At 36.7% G+C, this 26,900-nt stretch overlaps 1 protein-coding gene across 3 annotated transcripts in view; it reads right to left on the reverse strand.

Moving 5' to 3' along the window:
• The window catches only part of PCSK5 (proprotein convertase subtilisin/kexin type 5), a 457,726-nt gene that overhangs the window by 292,515 nt on the left and 138,311 nt on the right, over window positions 1–26,900 (reverse strand). For all 3 annotated transcript variants that reach the window (XM_038527061.1, XM_038527060.1, XM_038527062.1), the window contains exon 6: window positions 2,744–2,832. In XM_038527061.1, the coding sequence (XP_038382989.1) occupies window positions 2,744–2,832 (89 nt within the window). The remainder of the gene's footprint in view (window positions 1–2,743; window positions 2,833–26,900) is intronic.

The raw sequence follows: 26,900 nt of genomic DNA on the forward strand, positions 1-26,900 counted from the left end.
TGCTAAAGCTCCAACACATGGGGGTTACATAATAAAAGCCCAAATCAGGCAGCTTTAATACTGTGTGGTCTGAGGTGGGACTTCTGGTAGAAAAGAAACATGTTCTTGAGAAAACTATACCTTCTTAGGGCTTTAAAGAAATGTTTATCTTTTAGCTCTAACATTAATAAACATAAAAAATAGAAGGAATGACCATGGGCATTGACACAGATAATACTCAACAACTGGTAACATTCCTCCATATTCCCAGAACCTTTTTAAGCTACGTGACAGATGGGTCACTACATGCTTTGTTATTTACAAAACAACAGTGAAAATCAACACTTAGGATACATTGCATTTCCTCAAAGCGCCCCAAAAGACATTGCACCTGATTGTTTTATCTCGAGTCTTTTCCTCTAGGCTTCTGGATTTTTAAAGGACATGTATAGAACAGGTGATGTGGACACCAAGGGTTGTAATAAGCCACTTTAAAAATTATCAAATGGAAACTGTATTTAGCAAGCTTTTCAGCACTCTGTTTTGTGGGAGTAGAACGCCTGACATGGTGCGCTCTGTGTGTACTAGGTCCTAAGCAGCCAATGGCTTGCTTTAATTTGCCATGAATATTCAAAATTCATCTGCACGATTTTTACTGAAAAAAGGATGAACTACTTCATAGTCTTCAGTTTTTACTTCTTGCTGTTTCAAAGCACAGAATGAACTACAGCTGACCCTTAACAACTCAGGGTTAGATGTGCTAACCCTCTCTCACCACCACCCAGTCAAAAATCCATGTATAACTCTGACTCCTCAAAAATGCAACCACTAATAGCCTACTGTTGCCTGGAAGCCTTTTTGATAATGCAGTTAATGAACACATATTTTGTATGATATATTTATTATTTATTATATTCTTATAATAAAGTAAGTTAGAGAAAAAAGATTATTAAGAAAATCTCATGACAGAGATAATACATTTGCAGTACTGTACTATATGCATTGAAAAAAATCTGTATATAAGTGGACACACACAGCTCAAACCTGTGCTATTTAAGGATCAACTGTATTTTATTTGCACAAAGAGGTCCAAAATAAACACCAGATTATTTGACTGCCTGGAATCATCTAACCAGTAATTCTAAATGCCAACATGTAGCAGTATCTACACAGTATCTAAATGTAGTTTCTAGGTCATGCAAGTGATGGAAGCCCATGAAAAAAATGCTTAATGAAATCATATCTAGAGGGCAATATTCCTTTCCTGACCAAAAATTAACAAGTAAGAATTTTTGCTTCCTCAAATTTACAGATGAAAGGTTGATTTTGCCTTATCGGACTTCGAGCCTTCATGTTTTGGGTCTAGGGGTTAAATTTATAATTCACAATGTTCTTGTTTGGGGGATGACAGGACATTTGTGAGTCATTGCCATACATTCATTTTTCTTGCTGAAGTTCTATCCGGCTAGACAAGCAGCTTATCTGTGAGTTCCTTCTTTCATCCCCTCAAGGTCAGTGAGCGCTGGGTTAGCACTGGAGAGTAATAAGGGGGATATGGACGTGTGTCACTGTATGTGGGGGACTGTGTGTGTCGTGACTGGGACAGCAAGAAGGGTTGTTTAGGCACCCTCATCATTCTTCAGGGAAAATTTCTTTAGTTCTTTCATGAACCTTCTCCTTGACACACAGCAGATGCTCTCAGAGTAGAGCTAATTACCGGTTAACAAGCTGCCATACTATAAGAATTCAGTGTGAAATAAAGGAGAGAAAGAGGTCAAATGTTCTGAGCACTAACATTCCATGTAGTGTCAGAAAACCTTCTCTTAGCACCATTACTAGACACCCCAAATATTTCATGTTACGAGACCTCTACATTTACTCTAGAAAGGACTGTTTTTTTTGTTTGTTTGTTTTGTGTTTTTTTTTTTTTTTTTTTAGATCCAATTTTCTTTACCACTTGGCAACAACTCTGTACTGAAACCGGAGATGTCGGTCTGCTTACCAGGAACTTCGTTCATTCGTGACACTGTTTAGGAGAAGCCCCCAGGGGCGACTTTCAGAGCCACTAGGATCTGTACTGTCTCTTATAATGTGTCCTCTCATTTGTGTGTGACTGTGGCACACAGAGATGATTATAAATGGGAAAGAGTTTGCTTCTATTAATGCCTTGATTTATATTCCCTGGGTTAGGTCCTTGTAGCAGGCATTATGTCTATTTGAGTGTGTGCATGTATGTATAATGCATATACATAATCTGGAATTATTAACAATAACTATATTCCTACCTTATGGGACTACAAAAGGAGATTTTTACCACTCTCTTAATTTCAATTAAAAAGGAACTTTCTAAAAAAAAAAAAACAAAAAAAACAAAAAAAACAGGAACTTTCCGTAAAACCTAAGGAAAAAGAAAAAAAATGGATTTTCTATTCTGACATAATTTCAAAATGTTTCTCTCCATAGAGTTATTATGGGCTTTTGTTTAGATGATCAGTTATTTCCGACCCAGGCAGCAATTGTATAGCTTGGGACAGATGTCAACGACCCCATCTTCGTGTCTGGACATTTTCTTCATGTCTGTCTTCGAGAAAGAAATGTCTGGATTTGCAACCCTGCGGGGGTACTGCTTCAAAGGCCTTTAACTGTATTTAATGACACACATTAAGATGGTCATTTTCCGCAACAGTTGAACACTACTCTGCAAACACCGGCCTGTCTTTAGCTCAAAAAGGGGTCTACATCTACCCAAGTTTGTTTCCCATACCTCCGATCTTGGCATTGAAAGCAATTCCGACTGTGCAGTGAGAGTTGTTCGCTGCGGCTGCCACTTCTCCAGCACAGCGGGTCCCATGCCTGCAGGAAGAACACACACACTCGCTCAAGTAAGACACTCCGTTCTTACCAACGCACAACATCATTGCCATCATTCAGACTACATAGGGGGGAAGACTTCACCAAACTGTGGATGCTTCTGGAACTTGTACCCCAGTAGCACTAGCCTGCTCACTGCAAACTTTTAATATTTTATTATATTCTATTTGGGATTCTATTATTGATAGATATAGGTATATGTGTGTGTGTATACATACTATATATATATATTTTTTTCTATCTATATATTTCTCTATATATTTTAGATCTTGCTTTCCCAATTATAGAAAATCTCCTTGAAAGCTAAAATAGAATGCTATGGTTTTTTTGTATTCTCTAAACTTCCAGGATCCAATATGGTAACCACCAGTCGTCTGTGGTTATTGGATACTTGAAATGTGGTTTGTGTGACCCAGTCTCAACTTTAATTAAATTTAAGAACTAGTACTCAATTCTTCTAAAATTTAAGCATGTTGGTATATGAGAATCTGCTTCTTAAACTGTAAACTTAAATACAGATCAAGTATCTCCCACAAAATCTGTCATCTAAAATACAATGCCCTGTCCTTGTACACTGGGTTTCTAAGATTTTGTATAAACAAACAACATGAAATATTCCACGAATACTTGTTTTATACAAATGATACAAAATCACTTATGCAAATATATCATCCATATTTATTTCACCTGTTCCCACCTTTTTAAAAATGCAGCTTTTAAAAAAGAAAACACGTTTTTCTGCAAAATATTCCTTTTATTTCTCACCACAGTGACTCTGTTCCTTGGTTAGAAAAAGCCTTTAGTTGAAAGGACTTCTAAGGTCATCCTAGGCAAGGATAGCAAACAGGTTTCAAGTGCAAAGTAGAAGTTGTTTAGAAATGTTGACCTCCATCTGTGTTGAGAAGAATCCAGAGGTATATACAGCTGAAGCCAGGGAAAGGAGACTACGACTAATGACTACTACCTGCCTGGAAGCAGAAGAGGGATATGACAACCACTACAGTGTATCTGTCATTGCTAATGAAGTCCAAGGCTCACTCTATTGCCCTCATTTTTAGAGATGAGGGTGCTTGAGGAAGCTCTGAGATATAAAAGAGGGTGAAATCAGCCCCACAGTGCCTAAGGCTCAGATCTCCCAAATTCTGTGTCATTACTTTTTATTTTACAGCATAGGCCACGCTCGCCATGGACCTATGACTACCATCTGTGCAACTGTGAACAAATTATTGCTTACAATGGATAGGTACACACACAAGTTTATACAACAGAGATACATCCTGATTCATCCACTTAGTAGTGTCATGCATATCTGCCTATATGAATATTAGCCTCTGTGTCATTTAAAAGCTTACTATTACCTCACATCATCTTTTAAATGGCACACTCTCCCCTCCCCCATAATCTCTCAGAACGCCTCAATTTCTGGAAATTTACCCAGTTTTTCACTGAGAGCAACAAGGCTATGAAAAAATCTTGAGCATTTGTATAATGTTATACCTTGGGATAAATTCCTACAGGTGGAATTACTGGGTCAAAGAGTACGGGATATACTGTCAAATTGTAAGCGGAAGATTACAGTCATAAAACTAAACCTCAGAAAAACCCCTGCAAGATGGTTATTACAAAACATCAAATTTTTGTGCATGACAAAAAAAAGACCATAAGCCTACTCAAATGACAGTATAAGAAATAGAGAAAATATCTGAACGAACCCATGTCTATAAACCCCTATGTATGAGTTTTTCAATCTTTTCATCCTTGCCAATCTGACATGAAAAATGGTATCTCATTGTTGCTTCCCTTTTTATCTCCTCAGATTACATTTGGTGTTGTCCATCTTTCTAAATATTTATTAGCTCATTCTATTTCTTGCTTTGTGAATAACCTTTTCATGCCTTTTGCCCAAATTTCTTATTGCTTTTCCATCATACCTGTTGCATATACATTTCCAAATGTGTTATTTGGAACACAGCCATCTTATTTATGGCAATTTTAGGTTGCTCTACACAGCAATTAATTTTGATGCACTCATAATTATCTTGCCCTTCTGATATTTGACTGTACCACTTTTATCATCAGAAAAATGATCCCATTTTAAAAGAAAAAAAGATTTCTTTTGTAAACTACAAGCTGAATTCCCAGTGTTATCCCTGAGCCCAGCAAGAATTTACTGTGATTCTTCATTAGTCTCTGATTGCGTATTACTTCATGGTGTAAGTTATTTTCTTCCTGAAATGTCAAATTCCCTTTATGAGTCCACTGCTCTTATACTTCACTGCATCTATTATTAATTAAGGCAAGTGCTAGAGGATCACAAGGATCTGATTTTAATTCTCCAATTGTTATTTATGAGTCCATTATGACAAAGGTTGTTCATTGTATTGTGGATTTGATCATGTTTTCTGCAGTTCTGTCAATTTTTATTTTATTTAGAATGGCATTATTAAATCTTCCTAGTGAAACTTTTTATGAATATGTAATAAAACTCTAGGATTCCTGCAAAAAAAATTAAAAAAATGATACTAGGTTAATTATTAAATTGTATACCTTTTTGCCCTCTTTAATGTCAAACATTTTGTGTTCATGTCAGTTGTATCTGTTATAAACAGAATGTAATTGCATTTTTTGGAGCTATATATCTTAACTCAAGAATAAGTCCATTTACAGTGACTAGATCCATCATTACATGATATATTTATGTTCATCTCTGTATTTTTCTCTCTGTATGAGTATGGATTTCATACATTCGATTAGCTAATGCTTACTGTAGCTATTTGCTCACGGATACCTAACATCACAAAGTCTAAAGTCATCAATACTTTTTGTTAGTTTTTCCCAAATAGTACCGACTAGAATGTTTTAACTGTGATTATTCACCCTTTAACACATGAAATCCCTATGATTATAGTTATACATTGGATTTTTTAATTTTGGAAACTATCCATCAGTGTCTCTATTTTGAATAATCAATATCCTTTAGTTATACAAATATTCTTTGCTCTATTTGTTTTTATTGTTCATAACTCCTTCTGGGATCACTGATTTTTTTTTCTGAAGAACATTCTGTAAATGTATCCACCAGATTCATCTATAGCCTCAGAAAATGACTTTATTTTACTGTTGTTCTTGAAAAGTAATTTTGCGGGGTATAGAATTCTAGACTAACTGCACGTCCGACGCCATTCCACGGTCTTCGAGCTTCTCCTGTTTCTGCTGAGAAGTCAGCCATCTTGGCAATCTAGTTCTGTCTGGAAATTAGAATTTAGAATTCTAATTCTTTTTTAGAATTCCTAGACCTGTGATTTAATGCTTAAATTGTCAGAAGTCTCAGCCAGTACCTTTGAAAGCTACCTTAAACTTTCATTTCACCATCAGATTTCCCATGCCTTCCTCTCCCTAAGCTGCTCTCCACGTAATTTGCTTAGTTCTAGATTTCACTTATCTTCAGCTATGACTAACCTGCTATTTAATCCATTCACTACATTACTCATGTCAAGTGTTTACATATTTTATTTACTTATATTTTGAAGTTCTTTTTCAAACCCACCTGGTTAATTTGAATAGACTCTTTTCTTAAAAAGCACTTTTCAATTCTATGTATTATAACATACATTTTGTAAAAAGGTTTATTTATTCATTCATGAGAGACACAGAGAGAGAGAAAGGCAGAGACACAGGCAGAGGGAGAAGCAGGCTCCCCACATGGAGCCTGATGTGGGACTCGATCCTGGATCCTGGGACCATGCCCCGAGCCAAATGCAGATGCTCAACCGCTGAGCTACCCAGGCATCCCTACATTTCTTGATATAAATGAATTGTATGTGATAATTCTCAGATGTGTCAATCTAATTCTGCTCTTTTTGCTGCTGGATTGTTTTCATGGTGATGTTTTCCCCATGCGGTGGGTGAACTGTCCACTTGGGAGGTCACGTTGTTTGGGCTTTTATCTTTGTGAATTCTTTGAAATTGGAGTGGATGATGCATCAGTATTTCTGCTTTATGCAAGTCTTTTCTTACCTCACTGCAATCCCTGTGGTTTTTTTTTTTTAAGATTTTATTTATTTATTCATGAGAGACACAGAGAGAGGCAGAGACATAGGCAGAAGGAGAAGCAGGCTCCCTGCGGGGAGCCCGATATGGGACTCGATCCCAGTATCATGACTCAAGCTGAACACAGACCTCAACCACTGAGGCACCCAGGCGTCCTTAAACCTGTGCTTTTAAAAATCCAGCTCTAGGTTGGCTGGGTTTGGCTGATCACTCTGGAAAATTCCTAGTGTACAGCTATTGCCTACCTAGTTCATAGATCTGAGCTTTTGCAGAGAAATACTCTAGGTGTCCCATTAGCTCAACTATGCACTAAAAATTTCTTTACTATTTTCCCAGGAGTTTTAGATGTACTACAGTATGAGAGATTTAATTGAATATCATTGTTACCATAATATTTTTAAAATGTAAGAATTGTCTCTGTATTCCTAAAATGCAATAAAACCCTGCTTATATTATGTGCATCATTAATGTACAGTGAATTCTCCTAAGAAAAGAGTGACTATTTCCTTATAAAAATGTTTTTTAAATGTAGTTAACAGAAAGATTTTTTTTTAAGATTTCTATTTATTCACTTATTTGAGAGAGAGAGAGAGAGAGAGAGAGAGCGCATGCATGCACATGCACACACAAGAAGGGGAGTGGCAGAGGGAGAGGGAAAAGCAGTCTTCCCGGGGAGCTGGGAGCCTAATATGGGGTTTGATTCCAGAACCCTGGGATCATAACCTGAGCCAAAGGCAGATGCTTAACTGACTGAGCCACCCAGGTGCCCCATAAAAACATTTCTTATAAAGATTTCTCTATATTGCTCTATATCATAAGCAATGATGAACCATTTTTGAGAAATAGGGAAGTTATCACTCTACTATTGATGCATAGATTTTAAATATCAGTTAAATAATATACTTAACATGCTGTAATCGAAGGTCCAAATTACTGACTACATTTAAACAGCTGCTCTCTTCAGATGAGAATGATCATTACTTCAAGTAAAGTACTAGTCATATATCTTAGTTGGAATCAGTGTTTTGATGGATTTAAAATAGATCCTAGAACAATGGATATCATCATGACATCATGACCTGTTCAAGCATATGAACAAGATTCAATTTCTTCCTTCTCTTAAAGAACAAGAGTGGCCAGCATTAACTATATTCGTGATGTCAGTTAATTATAAAAGTCACAAAATAGACAGAAGTCTTTGTTTCAGATGTATTTTTCTCCAGAGACAACAGAGGATGAGCATTTAGAGTATTTTCAGCATAAGGAGAACAATTTCAGGTGATTTTAGTCCAGAAAACAATATTCTCATTATATTACATTCTGACCCACATGTGCCTAAATATTCATTTACTGGCCAACTTCCACATAATGCCCCTTCGAAAATTAATCAGCTGGTTAGCTTCTTTGCATGTGTTCATGCTATCACTAAGACACATTATTTTCTGAGACCCCAGACGGTAAACTAGTGATATAAATTATAATGGATCTTTAGACCAGTGGCAAAATAAATTGGACCTCTTCTAAAATCAGGTGGGTGCAGACAAACTAGGAAGTAAATAATGCATCCCTTCACTAATTCTCTTAAGCATATTGTCATTGCTGCCAGGGCCCTAGTAAGTGCAAAATATTCTATCATGTAATTTTTACTTGAATAAACCATTTTTGCTCTTTTTTTTTTTTTTTTTTTTTTTCCATTTTTGCTCTTAAAGAGCATCTTAAGTGAGAGATCATGACAATCTTTGGCCACTCCAGGTTTTCTCATCTACTACATGATCTGTTCCCAACAATAAGCCATTGAAATTAAAGGTCTCCAGAAGTTTTATCTGGGGTCTGTGATTGAAAAGAAGGAAAATGAGATGAGAGACTGCCTGCTAACTCATTTCTATAATATTATGAACTCACACAAGTGAAATGAGTACAGAATATGAATTCATAGTTGACTATAAAATACTGCTTTTACATATTCTTGTGCTTTCTTTCTCCTAGTCCCAGGGTCACGCTGCTTTGTGAACTTTATTTCCTCCATGTGAGTTAGTGGGGATGAAAATATTAACTTACTGGAGCTTTAACGCGGATGTGAAGACAAGATACAAGTAAGCTCAGCAATAAATCTGAGACATCACGACACAAGAGGTCCACCCCCTATGGTTGCCTCTGCATTGCTTGCAAGTCAAAATTACACTTGCATGCATCAAGCAATGTCAAGTTGGAGAAAGACTACTTTCTATTTCATTTCTTTCTCGAAACAAACATCCTAAACTGTTCATGGATTCAGTCTACCCCCTCACTGTTTCTATTCCCTTTTGACATCTGGTGTGCCCATTCTCTTTGGCATATTTTGGTTTTGTTTAAATCTAAGTGAAAACTTTCCATTTCAAAAGCACCCTTAGAAAGGGAGAGGAACAAGAAATAATGATGTGTTTGATGTGTTCTCCAAAATATCACTTAGAACTGATGTTTTCCACTGTTCACATTGTTCTCGATAATACTACCACCTTATGTTTACATCACACCATCCATTTCTTCCAAGTGTTATAACCTCAACTGATTCTCACCTCAACCCTCTAAAGCAAAATGGGTATCACTCCTCTAGGTTGACGTATGAGAAAATTCAGTCAGATGGTGATTGGAAGGTATAAAATGTGTCAAGGTAAAGACTAGATATGGCTCTCCTGAATCCTGATGGGAAGTCTTTTCACCATTCCAGCAAAAGGCAGAGAGGCCCCTGTCCCTGTCTTTGAATGGCTGCCAAGATTTCATGACTGCCTGCTCCCCTACTTATTTCATGTGGTAGTGGCAACTTTATTCCTTCATGACTACTGATGACAGGATATTTGACAGTATATTTTATAGAGTATCACGAATAAATTATTCAGCTTCAGTCAGAAGGAGGAAATGCTGGGAATCTTAAAAATGAAAACTTAAGAAGGGAGAAGAGCTGAAAACAAGCTCCCCTTGCTTCAGTGAAAAGGTTTACCAAAGCTCATGAAACATGTTGGGGTGGGGGGAAGGTAGATTGAAACTTTTGAAAAGTGAAAAACAGAATCACACATTCCACTTTTTGGTGATTAGTTTTTGTGAGACAATTAAGATACTAGCTTCCGAAGTGACTGCAATTATATTCAGTCCCTGGGGCTTCCTTAGTACTACATTTTTTTTTTTTTTATTATACAAGGAAAGAATTCAGAACAACTCATTCAAAATAACTGCTAAAGACTCAATCCTTGTGCCCATCCCCACCCTCCAATCATAGGTTGAAATCCTAATCCCAGTGTGATGGTATTTGGAGTGGGGCTTTAGGGAAGCTATTAGGTCACAAAGGTGGAACCCCCATGATGGAATTAGAAACAACAGAGAGCATGCTCCCTTTCTTTCTCTCTACCCTGTGTGGATACAGTAAGAAGGCAGCTTTCTGCAAGCCAGGAAGAGAGCCCTCCCTGAGACCTGAATCTTAGACTTTCCAGCTTCCCAAACCATGAAAAGTATTTATTGTTTAAGCCACCCAGTCCATGGAACTCCATTATAGCAGCCTCTACTAAGACAATAACAAGTAACTATATAAAATAAGATATTAAAAAATAAAAAATAAAAATAAAAAAATAAAATAAAATAAGATATTCAGAGACACTTCGATAGACTCATTATTGAAAGAATCTTCAGCATGAACTTTAAACTTTGACAGCTCATATACTTAGCAATAGACATTGTGAATCTTCCCCTTGGTCTTCAAGAATAGATACACAATATTTAAAGAAATTAACAAAAGGCAGTATTCATCAACTACTCCAAAGTTGAACAGATATGTTGTAGGCAAGAGAATGAAAAATATATTTTATAATATTAACCACTAATAGGCCACTACTAAGAGTTAGCATCAGGTAACATGCAAATGACTCACAAAGGATTTTAAAAAGCAGAATATTTCTTTTAGAGGTTTAAGGGTACAATTAGTCTGACACATACACATAGATTATACATAAAACTGGTGAAATCTGAATAAGGTTTTCAGAGTATATTAATGCCAATTTCCTGGTTTTGATATTTGACTATAATTATATAAATTGCTATCAATGGGATAATCTAGATGAAGGGTATGGAGGACTTGTACTATTTTTGCAACTTATTTATAATCTTTTAAAAGTTAAATAATCATTGTGGGTCTGAAGAATCTATAGTTATTTGCAGTACTGGTTGTAATTCAAGTCAGACATTTTAGTATTTAGTATACTGCCTTTAGATTTTTCATAAATTTTTAAAAATTATTTTACTTGTTTTAAATTGAAGTATACTTAACACAATGTTATATTAAATATACACAAAGGATAATTAACACAATGATTTAACCATTATATACATTTCTCAGTGCTCATCAAGATAAGTATACTCTTAATTCTCTTTGTCTATTTCACTCATTGCCCCCCGCACTTCCCCTTGGCAACCACCAGTTTGTTCTCTGAATGTAAATCTGGTTTTGTCTCTTTTCCCTTTTGTTCTTTTGTTTCTTAAATTCCACATGTGAGTGAAATCATATGGTATTTGTCTTTCTCTGACTTATTTCACTTAGCATAATACCCTCTAGGTCCATCCATGTTGTTGCAAATAGGAAAATTTCATTTTTTATGGCCGAGTAGTATTCCATTGTATATATACATCACAACTTCTTTATCCAGCCATCTATCGATGGACATAGGTTGCTTCCATATCTTGGCTATTGTAAATAATCTTGCAATAAACAGAGTGGAGTATATCTTTCCGAGTTAAGTGTTTTATTTTCTTTGGGTAAATATCCAATAGTGAAATCACTAGATCATATGGTAATTTCATTTTTAATTTAAGGAATCTCCATACTGCTTTCCATAGTGGCTGCAAAAATTTGCATTCCCACCAACAGTGTCTGGTGGTTTCTTTTTCTACACATCCTTGCCAATACTTGCTATTTCTTGTCTTTTTGACTTTAGCCCTTTTGACGAGTATAATGTGATATCACATTGTGGTTTTGATTTGCATCTCCCTGATGATGAGTTATGTTGAGTATCTTTTCATATGTCTGCCATTTTTATGACTTCTTTGGAAAAAAAAGTCTATTCAGGTCTTCTGCCCATTTTCTCAGATTATTTGCTTGTTTACTGGTGTTGAGTTGTGTAAGTTCTTTATATATTTTGGATATTAACCCTGTATCAGATATGTAATTTGCAAACATCCTCTCATTCAGTAGGTTGACTTGTCATTCTGTTGATGGTTTCCTTCATTGCACAAAAACTTTTTGTCTTGGTGTAGTCCCAATAGTTTATTTTTGCTTTTGTCTCCCTTGCCTTTGGAGACATATCTAAAGAAATGTTGTTGAGCCCAATGCCAAAGAAATTACTGTCTCTGTTTGCTTCTAGGAATTTTATGATTTCAGGACTCATGTTTAAGTCTTTAATCCATTTTGAGTTTATTTATGTGTATGGTATAAGAAAGTTGTCCAGTTTTCCCAAGACCATTTGTTGAAAAGACTGTCTTCTCCCCATCTTATTTCTTGACTCTTTTGTTGTAGACTAATTGACCATATAAGCATTGGTTTATTATTTCTAGGCTCTCCATTCTGTTCCACTGATGTATTTTTGCGCCAGTACCATACTCTTTGAATTACTATAGTTTTGTAGTGTATCTTGAAATGTGGTAACTATGATATCTCCAGCTTTGTTCTTCTTAAGATTGCTTTGACTATTTAAGGTCTTTTGTGGTTCCATACAAATTTTAGGATTATTTGTTCTAGTTCTGTGAAAAGAATTAGATTGCTTTAGATGTGTAAATTGCTTTAGGTAGCATGAACATTTTAACAACATAGGTTCTTCCAGTCTACAAGTATGGTGTGTCTTTCCATTTGTTTGTGTCATCTTCAATTTCTTCCATCAGTTTTTTATAGTTTTTAGAGTACATGTCTTTTACCTCCTTAGTTAAGTTTATTCTTAGATATTTTATTCTTTTTGGTGCAATTATAAATTGGATTATTAAGAAAATAATAAGAAAAATAAGAAAATAATAAAAGAAAATTATTAAGAAAATAATAAAAAAAATTAAGGAAATTTCTTCTTCTACCACTTCATTAGTACATAGAAATGAAACTGAGTCCTCTGTATTACTTTTGTATTCTGAGACCTTATTGAATTCATTAATCAGTTCTAGTATTTTAGTATTTTTTGGTGGAATCTTCAGAATTTTCTATATATAATATCATGTCATCTGCAAATAGTGAAAGCTTTAGGTCTTCCTTATCCATTTAGATTTTTTTATTATTTCTCTTGCCAATTCACTGCTTTAAAAATATCCTCTTACCTCTATTATTTTCCCTCTTTACCCTTTTCAGCCTAGGCCTTTGACACCTCTTTTTTTTTTTTTTCTTCTCCTTCTGTCTGCCTCAGCCTAGAAAATAGGTTATTCATTACTAAGTGAATTCATTTTTAATTATGGTAGCCTATCCATCAAAGAAAAAATAGCTCGGTTTATCAGAAAACCTAGTTTGTTAACCTCACTTCTGCTTTCTCAAATACAATGCTGCATGGACTGAAGTATACCAAAACCCATGACAAGTACATACATGTGTATGTATATAGTCTTGACCAAGATCTTAGCCACCTCCTTATTAGCCTAATTCTCCTCCTCCCTTATCTTAAAGATTAACATCATCATCAAAGCGATAGAGTAGGAGAGATCCTTGTGGATGAAATCTACTAATCATGATGAGGGAATGAGGCTCTTGTTCTTGGCTCACTGGTTCTCTATAGATTTACCTATCATGCTGTTCAGTTCCTCTTTTTTATTTTACTGATTGGTTTTTCATGTAACACATGAATTTAATTCTGTGAATTCAGATTGCCCATGCTTGTTTATATTCCCTAGTGATTCCATGGTGCTATTTTTTCCCCACTGGGTCTATTAAGAGCCCATTAACTCTACTCTTCAAACTCCCTAACTTCTATTAGAGGGTTCTGTTAACTATCTGAAACTTAGATCTACTAGCTTTCACTCTATGTAGTTAGAACTTTGAGAACAGTCTGATCTCATTTTCTACCACAAATGGAATACTGCAAAAACTGTCTCCCTTACCCCTTGACTATGAATAGACAGAAATTAGTCATTCTTGCTGATTCATTTTAGGTCTGTTCTCAGAGAGCTACGAGTCAAGTGTTTTCTCTTATAAGTTTATAAATGTGGATCTGGAGGCTCCAACTCTTCCTTGGAACAGGAGGGTATGACATGATGCCCATCTTTTCTACTGGACATCTGTCTGCTTTACTGAGTTAAGTACTACCTATAATTCTGGAAAACAGAACTATTTTTATGTAAAGAATAAACTCTGTTAGAAATGTTGCTATTTTCTTGAAAAATATCAAAGTACCTCCCCAGAAAGATTTTAGATAACAATATTGGTTCCTTCCTCCCTCCTCCCTTCCTTCCTTCCTTTCTCAAGTCCAGATAATTCACATCCTAGGTCCTAAGCATTTTTCTAAGCAAGGGGTACACAAAGTTGAATATTCTGAGGCTGTGGTACTACTCACAATCTTGGTGGAGAAGACTCTGAGTAAAGGATGAACAAAACTTTTTTTTTTCCTTTTCTATGGGAAAATTATTTCAGATTAACTTTCCATCTCTGCTTCCCTTGATACCTGGTAAAGGTGGGATGTCAGCTACCAAGGATCACTGCTTATGGTAAAAATGATCCCTGGTTGGTGAATTACCACAAACTGGGAAGGTCTGTGGGCAGGATGCTGGATACATGATGAAAAATCTTGGCTTTGGGCTTCTGAGAGTAGACACTAGAAACTGACTGTGGCCTTCTGTATGCAGTAGGCTATGTGTAGGAACAATACTGTTCCTGACAGCATAGGGCTTTTAAGGAGAAGTGACTTTTCTGCCCACTCACATGGCTCTTTCTTGTGCAACTGAGGTGTCATTTGGGTACTCAGGGGAAAGAAGAGGAGGAAAAAATAGCCTGAGACTGGTGAACACCCTTGCTAAAAAAAAAAAAAGAGCTGATATTGGCCTACAGGTACATTATATTCTTATCCTCCTAATGACCACTAATGAGTTCTAGGAGTTCAACTGACCACCAGTTGAACCTATGACCACAGACGGGGGTGGGGGGGTATTGTTAAGATTTATGATTTATGCAAGTAATTACCAAGTACTGAGGTACATGCTAATCAAAGTTTATGTACAAGATGTTATAGGGATTTCTGCTCCAAGGGTTCTGGCTTGAAGTCAGTGTTTGCGAAAATGCTTTGTATGCAATCTAAACTTTCTCCTCCTTACACCTGAACTGATTTTCCTACAATTTTGCAGCATCATAATTAGAAGAAAATTTCATAATTAGAACTCAGTAAAGCATGAAATATGAAGTATATACTGAGTATATATACTGAGAGACTGGAGAAAGATCTATAAAGATAATGAAAGAAATAATGGCCTGTATCAAATTATAATTTTGATTTTTTTGTGGTCTATTTCTTTCCATACATATTTCTCTTCTCCAAATGTATACTGAAAACCACTTCATTCATATAATTCTAAAGTAGCAAAAACAAGAGACCAAAATGCTAGAATGTACTCTACATAGACAATATTTCAACTTCATATATTCCTATATAGGTAAATTTCCATTTTATGAATATTCATATACTGACCTAGTTAACTAGACATAATGAGACTGTTCCCATGTACTGCCCCATAATTAATTAACTTTTCTGAATCATTCGTTCAGCAAATATTTATTGAGTACCTACCACATGCTGAGGAATGAATTAGTTACTAAAGATTCAATAGTGGGAAAAATAGACATGATATAATGTTGTTTCAATGAACTCCATTGGTGTGGAAATCCTGAATAAGAGGCTATAATTCACAAGTCTCTATTCATTTAGCAGTAATCAATTTAATGGTTCTGCTTCTATTTGTTTTTGCTAAACTATTCAGGTAAAGATATCATTCAATAACTATATGCTGTAAAACAGGCTAAAAATATTTGCGGTTTTGCTCAAAATCTGTTCATGGCTGGTAGCAAAAGGTGATCTGTGTTTGACTTCACTTTGTTTGAGATGCTTCCAGATCAGAAACAAACTATCAAAACACTTCTGGGGACTTGAATCTTATTTTGCAGGGACTAACATCTAAAACAAGTGACTATTACATAACCCAGTTTGTCTGGAATACAGGTAAACTGGGGCCACAGAATTAGGATCCAAGGGCTCCCTTGGTGTTCCCTGCAATACACTCAGAGTCTGAGAAGTTTGGCGGTGCTTGGTCCAAGGGGCCCCCAGCACTCTACAAAACATCCTCAAGAATAATTAAGTAGCTCACACATCTTATATTCACTGAGCTGACATCATTTCAGCTTAGCTACACCAAAGCAATGGCCAGCCCTTCCATTTACTGATAGCTGCTCCTGGTTTTCTTTGAAGAGTTCAGCAGGGTCATTTCCTTACACATTGAAAGGTTCTCAAAATTATGCAAGTACAAAAACCAACAATGAAGGAATGCCTCCCTCCCAAACACAGGTTTATCCTATTTCTTATTATCAATTTAACGTTTTAGCATATACACATTTTGCTGGGGCATGGCACAAAGACTGGGTCTTTAATATGACAGTGTTTGTATGAGTGACCACGGGTTGGCAAACATCTTCTGAATGGGCCAAAGAATAAATATTCTAGGCTTTACCGGGCCAAATACAATCTCTGTCACATAACTCCCTGTTCCCCTTTTTAATCTTTTGAAAAAAAAAAAAACAAAAAAACAAAAAAAAACATTCTTAGAGTAGCCAGGCAAATCTGACCTGCAGTCAGTAGTTTACCAACCTGTGGTTTCTAGACATGATGGGTAAATACAGTCATAGCTACTTAGGCCTTCTTGGGAACCAAGAAACATAAGCTTCTACCTTTTCTAACTCCACTTCCTATGATTTGATACTGAATGCTTTTATGTAAATTAATCACCTCAACAAATACATTGGATCATTCATATTCACTGATGTAATGATTTCCATTTGAAAGCACGCTATTTTAATAATTTGCAATTGAAACTTCAAATTAGGGGCCCCAGGGTGGCTCAGTTGGTTAAGCAGGTGAAGCTCCTGACTCTTGTTTTTTTTGGCTGGGGACAGGATCTCACGTGAGATCTAGCCCTGCACTGGGCTCAACAGAGCCTGCAGAAGATTCTCTCTCTTTCTCACTCTGCCTCTCCCCCACCCTGCTTAGGCACACACGCGCACCCTCTCTAAAAGCAAACAAACCAACATCAAATTAATAAAGGTGATGAGATCACTTATTTATTATTTGTCAGAAAGTGTTACTTGCCTAGGTTCACATATTTAATTTGCTCTCTCCAATAATCTTGCACACATTACATGTACCTTTATCCACACATTATAGGTAAGGAAACAAATTCTTATGGGTTAAGTGACTTCACCAAGGTAATAAACCCGCTTACTTCAAGAGAACACAAATGCAGATCTCCTCACACCAAGTCCTAGAGTTTCCAACAGTGAACACATTATATGTTTACAGAAGGACATGCATACATCCTCGGGCATGCATATACTTAGCAGGGCTGAACAAAATAACGATGACTTGAGATCTTACCTGAGAGGAAGGCTCAGAAGCTGCATTGTTGAAGGTATCTGGATCACAGCCTATGAGTTCTTTTTTAAGATAGGGTATTGTAATTATTAGTTTTCCTAACTAAACAAGTACAAAAGATACTCAAGAATGATCCCATCACTAATGAAATTACTGCCTATTCAAGCATCCCTACCCTCTTCCAGTGCCAGAATTTTATATCTTTGCATACACATAAAATACAAACAAACAATACAAGGCAAATCAAACAAATCAATTGCCTAATGAACATTCAAAAGACACAGGATTTCATGCAATCAGTAAATTTCAGAACAGCTTTAATCAATCTGAAAGCTGTGTTGAAGAAGAATCCAGAAGAGTGAGATTTAGTAAAAATGGAACAAGGCTGGCTACATGACAGTGGCTTTAAATGAGAATGATCTGTCAATAAAATGATTCCAAATGGCCCTTAGAAAACTGAAAAAAAAGTTTTTATAAACTGAGTCTGTTTATGACTCTACTAAAATTCAAATTTCGTAATATTCCAGAAAAACTACAACTTTAAACATGATTCATTTTTGTCTGACGTACGAATGGCTATAGCCACATGTGCCATCAGATAATAAACTACATTATTTTCATCATTTTGGTTTTATTGTTTAAAATAAAACACCGTTTTCATCGCTCATTACAAGAATCTGGCCTCAATTTAAGTGGATTCATTTTTAATATTTTCTCTCCCCTCCAGCCCCCATTTATCTCTGTAATGAGTCCCTCCTGCACTGCTTCTCCAATGCAGGAAAGCTGTGGATGAAGTAAGAGACTAAGAAACTTGCTCTCCCCTCTTGGGTGAGCACAAGCAGTCACAGAGGTTACTGAGTCCCTGTCATAGCCGGTTAGGCTCATAATCTTCAACTTCAATGTATATTCTAAGCAGCTTCCTTTCTACACCCTAAATGCTTCTTCCTCAAGACGCGGGAACACAACATGCTGTTTATACCAAAATAGTTATCAGAGTGATATTCCCCCATGAATACAACATGATAATAGCAAATGTCAGGCCCTGAACTGCATGCTCAGCATCAGGACAATTTCCCCTGCAGTATTCATGCAGTTTCACAAGCCTCGGATCAGGATCATATTTCCTTAGCTGACACATTACTTGCTTTGGCTAGGTGTGAGACCACACTTAGAGACGCAGGGGCAGCGGTGGCTGGAAGCCATTATGTCTGGTTTCCTTTATTAAATTTAGACTTTGGGACATAGGAAAACTCCTTATGTCCCAAGAGAAGTGTGCTCATAGAACCACTCTGGGTGATGTTTAAGAACTACAGTCACATTCCTTCTCGATCTAGTATCGAAACACCTTAAAATATAAAAGAAAACATCATGGGTTAGTGTGACTAATGTTTTATTTTAGCCTTCAGATTGATTCAACTTTACAGGCTCAAAAAAAAAAAAAAAAGACAAAAGAAAACAACTGTATTGATATGCAAACATTCCAGGCAAAAGCACTTGTTATACTTCACTATCCTCCTCGTGGAATACTTCCAGAAAATGCAGTAGTTACAGGCAACTACTCAGTAGTGGAGAGCCCTTATGGCAAAATTAACCTACGTTCTCTCATGAGTGAGAATTTTGTAAATTGCCCCTCCCACACACTCACACTCCCTCTATCACCAGATTATTTTCTTTTCCCTTCGGGTCACAGATCACTGAGAATCCCGAACTGTCTCTTTCCAACATTCTGACCACTCTCCTGTTCTGTGCTCATCACTGGAACAGCAGGTGGACAACCAAGAAGGTAACTGCAGGCCAGTTAAGTCACAATGAGGTAAGGAACTTTGTGAAAGATGGACAAGAGATTTTAGTGGATTAGCTGGAAGATGCACTCGTAGACATTGTGCGTGTCTCTTAACTGTCCATCAATAGCTCAGACAATCATAAAATTGTATCCTTTTCAAAGGAAGAAAAGCAAAATGACTTGGCAAACATTTTCTTTTCCTCTCCCTCTGCCACTTTAAAATGGAAGAATTCTGGATCCTTGCTGTTAACCAAATGGCATTTACAGCTCTCAGTTGGCATAGGGCAGCTGAGAATCTAAAATGAGGAATGCTTATTCCATTTCTATTTCCATGGAAACTAGTCACCAACTGGTGAAAACAAGGTAGATCAAATTTTTGAATAAGAATGTTGAAATAATCACTCCCTTAAAACTTTTCTCTTGCATCAGGACGAAGAGCACAGTTTAAGCTCAGGAACACACAGAGATGTCCATGTGGGTAAGCAATTCACCACTGGTTTATTGTTGCAACTCTTCCCATGTCACAGTAATTACTGTATTTGTACATGGGGTTTTTTGGTTATTCTTTGGAGGATGAATTGCTACAAACCCAATAAATAAATACTATAATAAAATGTGAAAATTAAATGAGTTTTAAAGGGCTGTTTATTAAGAAAAGCTTGGAGTAATCAACTAAATCTGATAACTCCTTTCAAAATTTATGATCATGTTCCTCTTCTACACTCTCTTAGCAAACACTTGAGGCAGGATATAGAGATTTACAGAGAATGACTGTACTATAATCAGTTTTCCTGAAGAGCTTTAGAAGGTGTATTCCATTTTTTTTTTTTTTTTTTTTTTGGAACTCTGCAATAAAAATCTGACTTTGAAAAGACCATTGAGGGATCCCTGGGTGGCGCAGCGGTTTGGCGCCTGCCTTTGGCCTAGGGCGCGATCCTGGAGACCCGGGATCGAATCCCACATCGGGCTCCCGGTGCATGGAGCCTGCTTCTCCCTCTGCCTATGTCTCTGCCTCTCTCTCTCTCTCTCTCTCTCTGTGACTATCATAAATAAATAAAAACTTAAAAAAAAAATTAAAAAAAAAAAAAGACCATCCTGTTAAAAAAAAAAAAAAAAGAAAAAGAAAAAGAAAAGACCATTGAAACAGCCAACTGTAACAGAGCAGAGATGATCTCCATTAACTCTTAGGTCCATTTAATCTTTCCATGAGAATTTCAGACCCATGTCCTCCTGTGCCAGAAAAAAATCCAGATTCCACTCCCACTGTTTGCACATGTAGAATATAAATGTTCTAAATCGGATGGAAATAATTTCCCTCAGACAAGTAACAGGATGAAAAGTGTCGATGATTCATTTGACTTGTAGCTCTGCCACCAGGCATTCCTAGTGATAAAACCTCTATATGAGCTCTAATACCATCAGTTAGTACATAGGCTAATAGGGCCGATGGTATCCTGAGCACTCAAAATGCATTATCTGCAATTCCCACAGCAAACTCAAAGTAGCTAATTTTGTCTCCATTTTATATGCAGAAGACAATTAGATCTCCCAGTGGACAAAGACTTGCCCCAAGTTATCCCTACAATCATTCAGCTTGTTTACCTGTGTCAAACTTTCATGTTCATAATCCTCCTGTCCAGATGCACTTCCCTATTCCTAGCTTATAACCCCAATTAAAAAATATCATCATGTCTATTTCTAATCTCATTAATTTTAATCTCCTCATATTAGAAGATAAATATATGCAGAAATGTCCGACCTCAGCCATCGCTACTTTTTGAGTGTGTGCAACTAATTCATGATTATTATTATTTCTAAGTTTTCAGCTAAATTCTAGATCTCAGGTTGTGCTTTAAGTGGTTCAATTATTTCTGATTTCTTTCCTACTTAATGCTAAATATTTAAGAGGTTTGACCTTAATTTTTAAGATGAACGTTAAGTTAATAAGAATACAATTATAATAAGTAGGGATGTGTGTGTATGTCGGTAAGTAGAAAGAGACTGATTTTCACTAAATTTCAAAATCTCAGAGAATTATCTCAAGTTTTACAGATCAGTAATTGCATGTGCATGGTTGTCCATTTTCACCTTTTCATCCTAAAATTACTTAGTGAAAATATTTTTTAAAGGTTATGCTACTTGATTTACCTCATTATTTTAAGAAAAGCATGCATCTAACATCTGAAAGAAAATTGAAACCTAAATCAAAGTTTAATTAATTTATAATTTCCTTTCTGTTGGCTAAGAATAAGAATCAGTTGACGTTAACGAACACAGCCCCAGGTAATCTGCAATATTTTATTTCTGTGTAAACTGCACCTTGTCTTTCAAGTCTAAATAGAAGCTTAATTTTAGCCACAGAAAATACTTGCAACAAGCACTCGGAATAAAGACAAGCTTTTTTTTTTTTTTCTTTCTCTGTTACTGAAACAATCAGTTATTTATAGTATTTAAAACAAATAGAAACCAAAAGTGGCAGAGCAACTTTATGCAATAATTTGGAATATTAGAATAAGAACGTATTCAAATTCATTTAAAACTTTATATCTGACACTGATTTTAGATTCTTCATCCATAAAATCTGTGTTTTACATTTCATGGCCTTTTCTGCTGCCCTGTTTGCTCAAGTGAAAAGGGGGCAGTGATACTGCCACAGAGCAGGGATGCACTGATACTCAGCCTCCAACTGGGTTACATTAGCAATAACCACAGTGCACATCGAGATGACATCTTATATATAACAACTGATAAGCATGGTAGAATGATAACAACATAACCACTTAAAGAGTGCTTACTATTTGCCAGTCTCCAGTACAAAAGAAGCATGCTACGTCCAGATAGCTGTAAAAAGATTAGTTAAAATTAGGGCGTGATGCAATATGAGTTAGGTGGTGAGGCTAAGAGATAATGGATCTATTATAAATTCTTTGCACACACGTAAGGACCTGGTCATAAAGGGTTTGAAGGTAGAAGACAAACATGATCAGATTTGAGTTTTAGAGAAGAGAGAGGCTCTAGGGAAAATAAATTTGTGGATTTTCCTTTTAACAAAAAAGAAAAAAACCAAAATGGCCAAACAAGAAGATGCCTTCCATCCCAAAGCTTATAAGGAGCTCATTAATACAGAGACACATTCGTCCATTACAGACTCTCAATAATGATTACTGCCTTCAATCAGTCCTTTTCCAAGATCCAGGTCAAATGCTACCACCTCTGTAAGCCTTCCCTACAATTTGTGCATAATTCCAAACACAACCCCTTGGAACAACCTCTCTAAACCCACTCCTCTGGCCTGTAGCACTGGTTACACTATGGCTTGTTTTGTATAAACAGAACTTTTTACTTCAAACATAATCTTGGGAGAAATTGGGCCATCCAAAATAAATTTTAGTGTAGATTTTAAAAAGTTGAGGAACAGAGGGCTTTACTCATTCCATATAGTTGCCTGAGTGTCATCTGGGCAGTCTGAGAGATCCATCAACAAACTTGAGGGTTCCATAAAATACTTTTGAAAAGCCAATGGTTTCCAGTTCACATCCTTCCTACTGGTTTAACTGCTGTACCTTATCAGTTAAGTGACAGATCAATGTTCAATGTCTCCACAATGTAACTATATCCATAGTTTGATTTTTAATAGCCAAAGCAAAAGTGCTATTCTCCGGGTACGTATTCAAAGTCTTTTCTAAATGAAACTACAGGACACAAAATAAGCCCTAAACTCTCATCAACTAACTATATTTACATGAATTTAAAAGTACCTATTGTTTATGATATTAAATTCAAAAAAAGAATATCTAGTACCATGCTCCAAACTAAGAGTATAATACATGATACAAAGAGCATGAGTTTGGAGGCCAGACTCACTTTCATCAGTTATGTGAATCTGCCTCGAATTTTACTTTCTTCCTCTGAAAAGAGGGGGCAACAGTAATGAGACATAATTCCAGCTTCTTTACCATAACTGCTGAGTGAGGCAGAAAAGTAGTTTATTAAAAGGATATTGGGAAGCTCAGAATCATTAGAAGCACAAAATAACCAACATGGAGACTAAGACTGAAGAAAAACACAGCTGCTCTGCTGACAGAATGAGAATGAGAGAGAGAGAGAGAGAGAGAGAGAGAGAAGTTAAGAGAGAGAAAGCGTGAGACAGGAAGGAGAACCTGGGCAAGTGATTGAGTTTTCCTGGCCCTGAGGTCACTAGCCTGCACAACTGCTCCTGATTTAGAATCTGGATCCCTTGGCCTGGGCCCTAGACTAGAGCAAGGGAGGCTGAGCAAGTTAATAACATTTGCCACTTTCAGCCACCATACTGAAAAATAGTCTTTGCTCTTCACCGGGGCAGAAAATTCCCTATACATAAAGAATTCAGATACTGGGACACCAAAACAATTATGTACTACCTCTCTGACATGAAACTGTACAATTCAAATGAGAATATGTGTAGACATGCTTTGTGAACTAAAGATCTATATAAATAATTATTTTTAGAAGGTGGTTCCTCTGGGTTTGAGAAGATGAGGTCTGAGATGACTTGGAAGGATTACTGCTAGTCAAGGGAACCAGAAAATCTGCTGTTTTCTCATTCTCTTATAGAAAACATATAGTGACCCCCCTGAACTTGATTTAGACTCTGCTGAATTTCTAGCCCAAGGCAAAACCAGTCAGGATTTCTGGGGAGACAAAGTTGTTCTCTGCTCCTCCACCACATCATATACAAAGCTTCCAAAGCTACAGAACTACTCATAGGAAGCCAAATATACAGCTTATTTTACAATAATTTAAAAATTATTATGATAACAACAACCTTTGGGATGCCTGGGTGGCTTAGTGGTTGAGCATCTGCCTTTGGCTTGGGGTGTGATCCTGGAGTCCTGGAATCCAGTCCCACATGGGGCTCCCTGCATGGAGCCTGCTTCTCCCTCTGCCTATGTCTCTGCCTCTCTCTGTGTCTCTCATGAATAAACAAAAATCAAATCTTTTAAGAAAAAAAAGTAACAACTTTTCCCAAATGAACCACATGTAGTGCTTGTCCATGTGTCTGCATTAGGCACAGCTCTAGAGGCTATTGCTCAAAATATCCTCAGTGTATAAAGGATTATTCAATTTTATTAAACAACTTATCTAGCAAGCAGTTACTTGGACCTCCCTCCCCATACACATTTTCCTATTTCACTTCAAATATAGATCTTGGAAATCTAAGTGAAATTCACATAGATTTCAGAAACCCATAAATCTTATAAGAAAAACAGGTGAATGTAATACAGGAGTATCATCCCTCACAAAGTTTACTTTCTCAGCATAGGAAGAAATTTCTCCCTAACCAAAGACAAAGATAAAACATAACAGAGAGAACATATGAGTATTTTTTTCCAACAAGGATGGATAAAACATGAGTTTATATCCCCTATAACTGAAATGAGTTTTACAATGAGGATTCTTTCAGAAGCTCACAGAAACACAATGAGGACACTGGATGATGATAAATGGAATCAACTGATGTAAAACAGTATGCATGACCATAAAAATGAAAGAATGAACAGCCACATAATTTGCAAATGGCTTACCTGATACCTTCTCATACTGCATTTGGGCTACAGAGATTTCAAGAAATTTGAATCAACATTCCTACAAATGTCTTTTGTTCCATACTTCCATGCTGTGGAACATGGTTCCACCATGATAATGCTGCTAATATTACTCCCCACAGAGGCCACACAATTTGATACAAATTCAATCCACAGAAGAGTTGATCCACAGTCGCTGTGGCATCCCTGCATTGGGAAATACTACAGTCACAACAGAGGCCTCCACTGCCCCCAAGAATGGTATGCTTCAAAGCATGGATGACCAGGCAAATGCATGGTTTTTAGTAGAGCTAGTCCTGAGATGCTCCCTCACTTGAGGACCCCATTTGTCTCCATTCAAAATCAATTTCAACAAAGTCAAGGTCTCTAATTCTTTAATCTTCTCAATTCAAACCCCAGCTCCTTCTCAGATGGCATGAGAGGGATGGGCAAGAAATAGAAAAAAATAATCCAGTGTTTTGTCACATATATTTGCCATTTTGAAAAGCATTAAAGGAACTTCTAGTTCTGTTAGGAAGAAAAATAAATATATTACACAAAAGAGTTTGATGTTCCATAAAATTAACAACAAGGGTTGCAGTTAAGACTGCTGAACAATTTAAATTCTAGTCAGATCACCTAGTACAAACTGTGTAAACTGGCACCCAGACTGGGCCCATTGCTGGAAACAGATGTGAGCCTCCTCTGCATGGTGACATCATCCTGGTACCCAGCGGAAGACCAAGGTATCAGGATGGTGAAAAAAGAAAGCGATCCATAACAATCTGATACAAGTAGTGCTGTGGGGGTCGGGGGGCAGGGGATGAGTCAATATTTGGTAATTGGGATGGAGGTGGAAGGGGGTATGACCCTGTGAGGATGAACCTCAGAAGGAGGAAAACCAACCAAGAGCAAAAAGGTCAGACAAAATCTTTAGCAGTCAGCTAATCTCAGCCCAGGGTGTCACCACAAGGTATTCTATCTGCAATTCATGCAAATTCAAATGCATTTACTAGCATATGTAAATTATATGCAGATGGCGTGGGGATATCTAAAAATAGGAAGAGGTAAACTCTCCTAACAAAGGTCAGTCTTTTTTAAAATTCATGAGATGGCAGCTTGTGATGAGAACACGCTGCAGAGAAAGTAGGGATTCAGGGAAATTTGCTGGAAAATCTCCAGTAGTCAACTGTTCTTCTCAATTTCTTCAAGCTATATTAGGTGCAAAATAATTCACCACAATTCCCCAAAGTAGGACACCTCCTTCCTCAAGACCCCACACCCTTCTTAAGGTAGGAGAAGCTTCTCAAGTCCTTGGGCTCATTCTTTCCCTCCCACTGAGAATCTTGCAGAGCCCAATCTTGCAGAGAACCCTCTGGGGTTGTCATTTAAATACAAAGACATCAGGAAAAGGTCTGAGTTATAAGATTCCAACCTCAAAGAGTCCGTATCTCCATATAGAGCAATGTGAAAATTAACTCCCACCCTCTTGAGAATTAGACTAAACTTTACCTTATTTCTTAATTATTACCACCTTACTAATAACATCCATACCTTTGAAAATTTAACATAGTTTCTCAAAACATTTATTTACATTATAACCATCTGGTCTTCATTCAATTTTCTTATAAAGCTATTAATTTACACTAGATTCATTTGAGAACAGAGACCCTAGCTGTGTCTTCCCCATGCCAACCACTGATCAGAACATGCCTGAAGCCTTCTTTTCAAAATTTCTTCCTTTCTCCTTCCTTCCTCTCCCTTCTTTTTAATGATAAAGCTTTTCCAGTCCTGTGTCTGCCCTTGGGTCTCTTCAAGTGCTGGTGGCTGAGTCCCTAGCTATAGCAAGCTCTGAATAAATAGCCTCCAGATTTATTTGGGTGGCTTTCATTTATCTCCACAGAATACCATTGTGAAGTCAGAGAACTATATAATCACTTTCTGTAACAAATGATCTCTGCTACTTGTTCAAAGTCACAAGCACACAAGGTATTGGCAACCTTTGTGGCCCAATCCCCTCTCTGTAGAAACAGGGCT

Source organism: Canis lupus, chromosome 1 (genome assembly GCF_011100685.1).
Source record: "Canis lupus familiaris isolate Mischka breed German Shepherd chromosome 1, alternate assembly UU_Cfam_GSD_1.0, whole genome shotgun sequence".
In the NCBI taxonomy this organism is placed as follows: domain Eukaryota; kingdom Metazoa; phylum Chordata; class Mammalia; order Carnivora; family Canidae; genus Canis; species Canis lupus.